The sequence below is a fragment of the Maniola hyperantus genome, chromosome 6 (assembly GCF_902806685.2).
Source record: "Maniola hyperantus chromosome 6, iAphHyp1.2, whole genome shotgun sequence".
NCBI classification, from domain to species: Eukaryota; Metazoa; Arthropoda; class Insecta; order Lepidoptera; family Nymphalidae; genus Maniola; species Maniola hyperantus.
Window position 1 is genome coordinate 16,337,262 of NC_048541.1, and position 11,864 is coordinate 16,349,125.

General features: G+C 39.1%; 1 protein-coding gene across 1 annotated transcript; it reads left to right on the forward strand.

Moving 5' to 3' along the window:
* The first annotated feature begins 794 nt into the window (after positions 1 to 794).
* Positions 795 to 4,825, forward strand: Arl1 (ADP ribosylation factor-like 1). The gene is made up of 5 exons (XM_034969826.2): positions 795 to 1,015; positions 1,096 to 1,312; positions 2,150 to 2,261; positions 3,873 to 4,089; positions 4,620 to 4,825. Exons 1-4 carry the CDS (start codon positions 1,012 to 1,014, stop codon positions 4,080 to 4,082), a joined length of 543 nt encoding a protein of 180 aa, XP_034825717.1. The 5' UTR covers positions 795 to 1,011; the 3' UTR covers positions 4,083 to 4,089; positions 4,620 to 4,825.
* Positions 4,826 to 11,864: the final 7,039 nt, after the last annotated feature.

Sequence of the window (11,864 nt, forward strand, 5' to 3'; positions counted from 1 at the left end):
TGACTGAATGACTGACTGACTGACTGACTGATCTATCAACGCACAGCTCAAACTACTGGATAGGTCGGGCTGAAATTTGGCATGCAGATAGTTATTATGATTTATCACGTAGGCATCCGTTAAGAAAGGATTTTTGAAAATTCAACTCCTAAGGGGGTGAAATAGGGGTTTGAAATTTCTGTAGTCCACGCGGACGAAGTCGCGAGCATAAGCTAGTTGTAAATAAAACCCTACATCCATAAAATATAGGTAGCTATGATTTTACCGGTTCGGAAATCTAAACCATTTAACTTTCAATAAACTATTATGAAGCCTGCCTAGTCCTTGTCGTAAATAATTTTTGTCAGGTGCCGGGTCCTAAGGGGATTAATTATTGAAAAATTCATAGGAGAGATAGAGTCCTCACGCTAGAGAATAGTTTATTGTTGATAGAGACTAATCTACTGCGTACAAACGTGGTAGAGACTTGGCGAAAGTTTAAAGTTGAACTTGAAACCAGAAACTCAAGTAGCCTGTAGCCAAAAATTTGCAAAAATGCATTGTAATATATTTGCTATAGCAGTATGAACAGGAGTTAAGCTAAAGTTTTTAATTTCTGGTAACATTATATTGTCAATAAATAATATGAATATCTAAAAGAAAAATAAGTCTAAAAATAAATTATTTCGCAAAAATTTGATTTCTTGTAAAATTCAAAAATATTAGGTATATAATTTTATAGTCTGTATAATTTGTGACAAAATTAGTGTGCTGTGTAGAGTGCATGTGGCAACATATTTGACATTTTGATTTTTGAGTGGTTGCTTACACGTCAAATGGTTGGATTTGGAAACAAATTATTTTCCGATTAAATGTTGCTAAAAAGCTTTAAAAGTTTATAAATATTGTAAAATACGTGTTTATTAGGGATAATCAGTATTTTTTAATAAATTTGGATGTATAAAGCAAGAGACTTCAACATTCCTTAGTTGTAGAAACTAATGTTTTTCTAGGCTAAGCTATCAAACAGAAATGGGTGAGCGAATTTACGAGTTTTTGTTATATTTAATAGCTATTTGTTCGTGAATACTCAGTTATAAAGTGAAAATCTTTCAGGTGGTCTATTTAGTTACTTCCGAGGGTTGCTAGGGGCACGAGAAATGAGGATTTTGATCCTCGGTTTGGACGGCGCCGGGAAGACCACAATATTGTACAAACTACAAGTCGGAGAGGTGGTTACGACTATTCCAACGATCGGTTTCAACGTGGAACAAGTCACATACAAAAATTTAAAGTTCCAAGTGTGGGATTTGGGCGGACAAACTAGCATCAGGTATGTTGAGGTTATTTACCCAAAAAAAGTGATACTTACAGCAAAAAGTTTAACCTTGTTTTTGTAAAATACCGAGTTAATCATGGGTGGAGATAATGTTTTTACACTAGATCCTCTGAAAAGTGCTACAGTGTGGAAGTTACCTTGATTGTCAGTCCAGTCTATTTAATATCTGTGTCAATGCAGTCCCTTTTCTCAGAAAACGTTATTAAAAAAGATAGCAGCCTATACAAAGCTTTATATAGTTAAGCTATGTGTATGTCTAATAGCTTATGGGGATGTCAAGCTGGAAAGCACAGCATTGGCTACTTCCCACTAGGACAACAGACAACTTCAAATCATAGCCTCAATAGCTCAACGGTTGGAAGAGTGGGCTGAAATCCAAAAGGTCACGGGTTCAAACCCCACCCATTGCACTATAAATTGTTGTACCTACTCTTAGCACAAGCTTAACACTTAGTTGGAGGAGAAAGGGAAATATTTGTTATCATTGGCTGATATTATTTTTAAGTCACAGAGCAGCTAAATTCAGGTGGTGCAAGACTATAATGTGTGCAAGTCTCTATAGAGACTTATGTCCTGCAGTCAACATCTATCGGTTGACGATAGTAATGATTGACTTGTGTAGGACCATAATATTTGCAACAGTATATTAAAATGAATGAAATCATTCTTAAAACCTGCTTTACTTATCATTACAAAAGTTGAATATTCTAGTAGAGACTTACTATGAATGTTATCATTTCCTAATGTTTTTTGATAACAAGTTGTATGTGATTTTTATCAGATTATGTTACAGGAAAGTAACTAAAACGGTTTTAATGTCAATTATTTCAGACCTTATTGGCGATGTTACTATGGCAACACAGATGCAATAATATATGTTGTAGACTCGGCCGACAGGGATCGAATAGGAATATCTAAAGATGAGCTAGTACATATGTTAAGAGTGAGTATTTTATACTTCTTTCTTTCTTTCTTCTCACTGGGCTGGTTTCCACACTTAAACGTTTCTGTCTGTTGTGCATAAAATTGTGCCTATTTTATCTTATATTTTAGACTTGGTGTGCTTGGATACAGATTTTTAGAAATCTTGAGGGAACTCTTTGTTTTCCAGGATCAATAGTAGACATAGACATGTCACTCTCCAGCTCTTTAATTATAGCCATGCAAAAACCACGTGAATCCATTGATCTGTTACTGAGTAAATGAAGGACAGAAAAATGACTGCATCCTGCAAAGTGGTTTCAATTGTACATTGATATTTGAGTTAGTCAGTTTCCCTTTTAAAAATTAACTTTTAAATCCTATGAACTCTTAGATTTTGCAGAATAAAAGTAACCTATGTACTTGTCCATTTTCAAGATGAAAGTTTGTTCTATAGCAAATTTTCTCAAAGTCGTTTAAGTGTAAAAAGTAATACATAAACAGACTTTTGTATTTATAATATTAGTATTGATAAATTGTACTAATTATCGTTATCTCTATCATCACTAATCCATACTTCCATACTAATATTATAAATGCGAAAGTGTGTCTGTCTGCCTGTCTGCTAGCTTTTCACAGCCTATCCGTTTAATCAATTTCAATGAAATTTGGTACAGAGATAACTTGCATCCCGGGGAAGGACATAGGCTAACATACTTTTGATCCTGGAAAACCAAAGGTTTTTTTTTTTTTTTTTTTTTTTAATAGATATAGCGAGCAAGCGAGCAGGCGGGTCACCTGATGTTAAGTGATTACCGCCGCCCATGAACATTTGCAGCACCAGAGGAGCCGCCGATGCGTTGCCGGCCTTTTAGGAATTTGTTGGTCCGCCCCTTGAATAACCCCATGTTATAATCTAGTGGGAACACCGCCGATGGGAGTTGGTTCCACAGTTTGCACGTGCGTGGAAAGAAGGATCTGGCGCAGCGGATGGTCGAAGTGCACCAGACACCCAGATGGTGAGGGTGAAATTCCTTACGGTGGCGCGCGGTGCGGTTGTAGAAAAAAGAGGGTGGAATGAGGTCAAAAAGCTCTTCAGAGCACTCCTCATTATACAGGCGATAGAACACGCATAGAGAGCTAACGTCTCTGCGGTGCTCCAGGCTTTCCAACGAGGGGGTTAGTTTGGGATCGTCCACAAGTCGAACAGCCCGCCTTTGGATCCGATCAAATGGAAGGAGTTGGTACTGGGGTGCTCCAGCCCAAAGGTGGGAGCAGTACTCCATGTGAGGGCGGACTTGCGCCTTATAGAGTAGGAGCCTATGCTCGGGCGCGAAGTACCGCTTTGCTCTGTTGAGCACCCCAAGCTTTTTGGAGGCTAATTTGGCCTTGCTTTCCAAATGATCGCGGAATTGAACCTCGCTCGAAATGTGGACTCCAAGGATCCCAATGCTGTTGGAAGGTGTGAGGGGAGTGCTCTGAAAGAGAAGAGGCAGTGTAAAAGGGGACTTCTTGGCGGAAAACGCGCAAACCTGTGTTTTAGTTGGGTTGGGTTTCCCACAGGATTTCCAGAACAAAGCTCCACCCGAAGTTGCAGGCATCATCTAGTACTAAATATTATTATTAATTCCAGGAAGACGAGCTAGCAAACGCAATCCTAGTGGTCCTAGCCAACAAACAGGACATGGCGGGCTGCCTCACCGTAGCCGAGGTCCATCAGGCACTCGGCCTGGACGCGCTCCGTGATAGAACCTTCCAGATATTCAAGACCTCCGCTGTTAAGGGCGAGGGACTGGACCAGGCGATGGACTGGCTCTCCAACGCACTGCAGGCTAGGAAATAACATTGAGGTATTATCATCAGGTTCTTCAGGCATAAATTACAATATCAGGCATTAGGCTTATAAAACCGGCCAAGTGCGAGTCAGGCTCGCGCAACGAGGGGTCCGTATTGCAGTCGTATTTTTTTGACATTTTGCACGATAATTCAAAAACTATGATGCATAAAAATAAATAAAAATCTGTTTTCGAATGCACAGGTGAAGACCTTTCATATGATACCCCACTTGATATAGTTATCTCAGTTCGAAAATTGAAAATACTAATTATTAGTTCATGACCACAATTTAATTTTTTTTGTGTGATGTAACCACAAATTCACGGTTTTCAGATTTTTCCCCGAATGTCAGCTATAAGATCTACCTACCTGCCAAATTTAATGATTCTAGGTCAACGGGAAGTACCCTGTAGGTTTCTTGACAGACAGACAGATAGACACAGACAGACAACAAAGTGATCCTATAAGGGTTCCGTTTTTCCTTTTGAGGTACGGAACCCTAAAAATTTTAAAAATCTATTAATTATCAAACATTCCATTCCAGATGTGATGTATGAAGATATCAAAACCAAGATGAATTGCAAGCGTGTGTGTGTGTGTGGAAGATGATAGTCAAGTTTACGCCGTTAGGGTAGAGCGTCGCGTCGCCGAACACAACTGAAACGATCACAAACCAAACCCTTTTATTTATTACTAGCTTATGCTCGCGACTTCGTCCGCGTGGACTACAAAATTTCAAAACCCTATTTCCCCCCCTAGGAGTTGAATTTTCAAAAATCCTTTCTTAGCGGATGCCTACGTCATAATAGCTATCTGCATGCCAAATTTCAGCCCGATCCGTCCAGTAGTTTGAGCTGTGCGTTGATAGATCAGTCAGTCAGTCAGTCAGTCAGTCAGTCACCTTTTCCTTTTATATATATATATATATATAGATATAGATTAACTACCTGATGCCCGCGACTTCGTCCGCGTGGAATTAGGTTTTGTAAAAATCCCGTGGGAATTCTTTGAATTTCTGGGATAAAGGGTACTTGATGCCTAGTGTAAAACTAATAATATGAATTGTCAACACGACATTATGTTGTATTCATGCAGGTATAAGTCCCGCAAATTGCTATTGCGCTGGAGCCATGTCTCATTAACATCGAAATAGCGTCATTTTGACGTCATTTGACGTATATTTAAGTAAAAATATACCATCAGCTCGAAACTTCAGTCTAGTGCTGACGTCACTAAAATGGCGGCCACGTGCATTATCAATTTGCGGGACTTATATAGACACTTACCTAACAAGATTTTTTACGAAAAATTCACGTGTATAGTGTAATGCCGTTTCTCTCATGTGAAAGAACTTTAATTAAATGAAATTTTGAAAATTGTGTCTGTATGAAATTGAAATTGTGATACGTGATATAGCTTCGCGCTAATGTATTGTAATATTAATTAAATTATTTTAATGGATGCTTGTTTTTTTAGGATTCCGTACTTCTGTGCCCGGGACCCTATTACTCAGCCTCTGCTGTCCGTGTCTGTCTGTTTGTCTGTCAGCGGGCTGTATCTCATAAACCGTTACAGGTAGAGAATTGAACTTTTCACAGAATGTCTATTTTCTATAACAACAAATAATAAGTTTCAAAATGGCCGCCATGTAAATTAAAAACAGTCATAATCTTGTACGATGGTACGCAACCCTTTTTGTGTGAATCCGACTCGCACTTGACCGATTTTTTATTTTTAGTTTCAAGCTAAAGAGTCATCCGTTAGAATTGTTTTATTAGGCTTAAGATTTTGCTTCCAACTAACTAAACTTTTGCATGACTCTTTTATAAGTCCCGCAAATTGCTAATGCGCGTGGCCGCCATTTTAGTGACGTCAGCACTAGACTGAAGTTTCGACCTGATGGTATGTTTTTATTTCAGCTGACGTCAAAATGATGTCATTTCGATGTTAATAAGACATGGTTCCAGCGCAATAGCAATTTGCGGCACTTATAGTGTATAAACAAAACTAGCAATTTGTAGATAAGCCGATCATAATAATTAAATACCAGTGCAATGTACTAAGAGTGTAGAACTTAAGGCCAGTTCATATAGTTCTAGTTGCTGGATCCAGTTTTCAATCATAAAATTTGGCAAGTAGCAACGTCTTACAAGCACAAGTAAAGGGTAAAAATCGAAAACCGCGAATTTGTGTTCAAAATCACAAAAAAACCGGCCAAGTGCAAGTCAGACTCGCGCACCGAGGATCCCGTACTACGGTCGTATTTTTTCGACATTTTGCACCATAAATCGAAAACTTTTATGCATAAAAATAAAACCTATTTTAGAATGTAAAAGCCCTCTCATATGATAGCCCACTTGATGTAGTTATCTTACTTTGAAAATTGAAAATACTATTTGTTTATGAACACATTGTAATTTTTTTTGGTGATGTTACCACAAATTCCCGTTTTTTTCAGAATTTTCCCCTTACGTGTGCTATAAGACCTACCTGCCTGCCAAATTTCACGATTTTAGGTCAACGGGAAGTACCCTATAGGCTTCTTGACAGACACGACAGTCAACGAAGTGATCCTATAAGGGTTCCTTTTGAGGTACGGAACCCAAAAAAATTTAAAAAACTGCGAGTCCGACTCGCACTTGACCGGTTTTTTTTGTATTATTGTAACCGATATAAAAATATTTCCTCAGTTATCTATATGAATTGAACGGAAATTCAATTTCCTTATCAGTTGTTGTAGTCTTTTTTTGGAATGACTTCACTTAGCATATCTTTACATCACGAAGATCCGTTATAGATAAGACTGTCGGTAAAATATAGGCGGACCTTACCATGTGGACTCCAACCACAGTTTAGCAATCATACCGTTGGGATTGTAAAAAAAACTTCATATTTGAACCTTTTTCCACTAGCGCTATGAAAATAAAGCGATCCTATATTATACAGGATGGCCGGAGATGTGACGTCTAAAAGAAAAAATTTAATACCTTATATTAAGGGGTATCCAAATCACCCCTATGTATGTTCAGCGATTTTCAATAGTTTAGGAGATATGAATTTTTTAATGATTTTTTCATAATTTTCATTCATCAATGGTTTTTTTTTTTTCTTTTTTTGTAGAACGTTTTTGGACAATTTTTTCGTGGTAATTAGTAACCGTAAGTTTAACAATGCCTAAAAATAACGGTTTACCTAGTTCCATAATGGAGCTTGACTAGAATTTTATCGAAAGTTCAAAATTATTGTTCGAGCGCAGTAGTTACAAAACTTCAAGACTTGAAAAAAAAATTAAAAAATGGCGCTTATGGCATCTAAGTATTTCTAAAAACTTTTATGGACTTACCACTTCAGAAATAATCGGTGTCAATGCCGCGTCGTAGGCGGGGCATTGACCCAAGTTTTGTACGCTCTACATTGCGGGTTTGAAAAATACTAAATCGTTAAAACTACAAAATGAGGCAAATGGTAGTATAACAATATCACTTAGTTTTTGCTAGCGTTCTGGTTATACCTGTATATCTATAATTGTATGGCCCTTTTTGACAATTTACAGCGTCGCTACTACTAATTTCGGCCGTATTATGTTGGAATAATATAAACTGGCTTATAAACTTGGTAAATTATATATAAGGCTACGAACACATTATTGTGTTGTGGTTTGTTGCAACGTAATTTGGTGTGAAGATTGGCCAATCGGAGCGCATCTCACGTGCACGTCTTCATAATACCTAATTTCGTTCGCCTTCTGGCACGTCCCGGTAATGTGCTTATACCTTTACAATTCGCAGATTGTCGGCGACGCGTTTTATTGTAGGTAAGTAATTGTAAACAAATTGCGTAGTGTATAGGCGAGCGATCGGCGACGAGTGTATTATACTTACAATACCCTTTTAAAATAAATTAATTTAATTATTAATACCTAATAATTAATTTAATATATATTTTGTATCTGTGACGTTCAGCAGGCTATCCGTAATTTATATTGTATCGCAGTAAGAGATATTGTTCTATAATATATTATTATTCCAGTAACAGTTTGTTGTTTTATTTACTAACGGCCTCCACACAAAACACGAAGCGCGTCGCAAACCGCAGGACAGTCAAGTCAAAGTCAAAGTCAGATAATTAGTTCAATATTGTACATACACTTTTTGATGGTCAATTATTGTTGGATTTGTAAGATGATACCTAGTGGTGATAATCAATTACGTAAACTTAAAACTAAAGCTGCGAGGTCATACAGGGTGTAGCCAGAACGCTGGCAAAAACGAAGACAGGTTTAAGTACCTACTGATGATTACTGATATGGTACCTCGAAAAAATATAATAAAAATCCTATATTTTGTAAAAGTTCACGATATATTGCAAATAAAACATCTGACCGACGCTAGAAGTTAACGAACGTTCCGTAAGTGGGACACTCGGAGTCATTGTCACACACAGTCACGTCGTAGGTGGGGTATTGACCTGAGTAATTTTACACGCTATACATTGCGGGTTTGAAAAATAATAAATCACAACTACAAAATGAGGCAAATGGTTATTGGTATTGGATTGTGTTTAGGTAGTATAACAATAACGTTAAATTTTTCCCAGCGTTCTTTTTGTGGTATCATATCATTAATCACCTGTCTTTATTTTTGCCAGCGTTCTGGCTACACCCTGTATATGAGCCTCATTAAAACATTATTTGTACCTACCTACCTTAAAGGACCGAAGGTTGGTAGATTTATACGTCATCATCATCATGATCAACCCATCGCCGGCTCACTACAGAGCACGGGTCTCCTCTCAGGGTGGGTAGGGTTTTGGCCATAGTCTACCACGCTGGCATGTGCGGATTGGTAGACTTCACACACCTTTGAGAACATTATGGAGAACTCTCAGGCATGCAGGTTTCCTCACGATGTTTTCCTTCACCGTCAAAACAGTGATATTTAATTACTTAAAACGCACATAACACTGAAAAGTTAGAGGTGCGTGCCCGGGATCGAACCCCCGACCTCCGATTAGCAGGCGGACGTCCTAACCACTAGGCTATCACAGCTTAACAGATTTATACGTACATATACTTAATTCCATTAAAATGTCTTCGGTGACAACTAGTAGGTAGTAGGATTTACATAGTTGAGAAGTCAATAAATCGTAGTTTCATTTACACTTTTGCCCCTAACGGGAACGCAACCCGCGACCCCTGTTTGTTACTTGTCTACGAAGCAACAAGCGATTCATTACAAACACGCATCTTATTAAGATTGTATTCAATTTCATACAGGCTGTGATATCCTAGTGGTTGAAACGTCCACCTCCTAATCGGAGGTCGGGGGTTCGATCCCGGGCATGTATACCTCTAACTTTTCGGAGTTATGTGCGTTTTAATCCTTGTTACTCTATGAGCGGAGACCCGTCCTCTGTAGTGAGCCGGCGATAGATTGATCATGATGACGAAGAATATTCAATTTGAAATGACTCGGTATTTAGTTAAGTGTGCAAAATTTAGTACCTATGTCTAAGCCACTTATAAAAGTTAAAATTTGAATAAAGATTATTTCTTTCAATATCAATGTCTTAGTTTACAATTATTGCGCTAACTACACTATCAGTCGATTCGTTTCTAACCTCAGTGGTTTAGGGCTTAGGCTGTGCGTTAATCCATACAAATTAGTTAATGCGAAATTTTGTCTGTCTGTCTGTCTGTCTGTCTGCTAGCTTTTCACGGCCCAACAGTTCAACCGATTTTGATGAAATTTGGTACTGAGTTAGCTTACATCACGGGGAAGAACACTTTTTACTTTTTAGCTCGGAAAATTAAAGAGTTTCCACGAGATTTAAAAAAAAACCTAAATCCACGCGGACGAAGTCGCGGGCATCATCTAGTAAATAAATGATCAGTCAGTTAGTCAGTCAGTCAGGACAAGTCTTTGTATACTTAGATAGATACCTATGTATAGATAGGATAGGGTAGTGTACTTCATAGTTTCATAGACATTCAATTATTATAAACGAGATCGCTAGATTTATGATCGCTATTAACGGATAAGGGATATGCGGGCCTGGATGCAAATGATAAAACAAAATGGAAAGCGGCTCTTCCACAGAGTACAGCTCCTAACTGGACTGTCCGGGAACGGCCCGCTTGATGCAGTGGTCCGACCGCCCGACGATGAACGAGAAACGAGTAGAACTAGAAACTATAAGCGAGCTGGCCATCAGCGGGAAGCGAGTGTGTAATTTAGGTAGTTTTGTCGCCGGGCTATAAGCGAAGTGCGACGAGCGATTACTCGCGCCATTAGCCCGCGGTCGCTCAGTCCGTGCAAACCTGCGCGCGCGTTACACGTGTTCAAGCGAGCGAGCATCGCTGAGCGAGTTTATTTTTGAAAGGTCGTCGCTCAGCGACAAAACTAGTAAAGCGTGTCGTCGCCGGCAGTGTAAACAGCCAGAGAGCAACTTTTGATACATGCATCTCTTTCGTTTACTCGGAATGTACATTTATGTGCGTTTCTTGAGAGAGAAAATCGCCGATAGTTAGTCGTTTTCTCGCCGGCGGTCGGACCACTGCTTGATGCGCCATAAATAAACCTCTTGTGGGCTTCATATGACGTTATGGTATTCATAAATTACATGCAAGGCATGCGGGAGGTAGGAACGAATCAATTTTGTAGCATAGAATATAAATAGAGTTGCATATTTTTCCATAAATTGCAAGAGAAAAATCAAATACAGATAATGGACTAAAAGCCAGCGTGTGCCAGACCTTCGTTATTTTATGAAAGCTGAAAGTTTCTCTGCGTATTGTCTCCAACACTGGGACTGGAGGATTGAGGAACGTTTGTTTGGATCATGATGGCTTTGAGAGATAACAGGTAGGTAATAAAGGTGTAAAAAATCTTACGTCAAAGTATAAAAGCCCATTTTTTTCAGAATAGTATTAGAAATCACGTCAGGCGATTTGAAGACCAGGCGGGATATGGAAGGTACACCTAGCCTCACGGTTGGTGGCCAAGCAAATCCCGGATATGGGCCACGTGTTCTACTGATCGCATTTTAATATCTATACCTACCTATCAGTAAATATTATTGTTGCATGCCGCCACAATGATTGCGAGGCCCGGTAGCTCAGGTGCATTCCACCACCCTTTAACTGCGAAAGAAGAATCTATTTCCACCTAATAGAGTTCAGATTATATCAGTTTTGGGCAAATATGTAAACCCTGCATGTTCATGTTGAGGTAACTTTGTTTCGGGAATGGTCTAAAGTTGATCTGTAGTTTGGGGAAGTTGGACTTTGGGATGGGTGTTGTAGGGTGCATTTTCGGGTGGGCGTGGGTGTTCGGTGTGGGTGTGGGTGCGGGGAGAGGCGCATGCGGTCCGACTGGTTGCGAGCGTCGACCGGAGGCTGCGCGCGCGCCGCACAGTACATTCGCATGGATAATTTTATTAATCCACGTGGCCATTATGTTTTAAATGTTTTCAGACGTATGGTCGTTAAACTGTACTTAGAAAATTTGTCTTTTAAATTCTTAGGTAAGTATCTACCTACCTTTTTTTTTTTTTTCGTAGGACGGGGAAAATCCTCATGGACATAGTGCCGGACTCCTACCGACTAAAAACCCCTCCTTTCTTCAAGCAATAACGTTCCCGCCTTGATGGCCTACCATTACTGCCGCGGTCTGACTCATCTTCCTTCTCTTTCGTCTTTCTCTTTTCTTTCCATTATGATTTCTATATATCTCTGGATTGTCACCCAATTCTTTTTCTCTTCCAGAATAGTATTTACGAGGCTCTCCAC

Coding starts and splice junctions, on each gene's coding strand:
- Arl1 (XM_034969826.2), top strand. Junction 1,313..2,149: donor GGCGGACAAACTAGCATCAG/GTATGTTGAGGT, acceptor CAATTATTTCAG/ACCTTATTGGCGATGTTACT. Junction 2,262..3,872: donor AGCTAGTACATATGTTAAGA/GTGAGTATTTTA, acceptor TATTAATTCCAG/GAAGACGAGCTAGCAAACGC.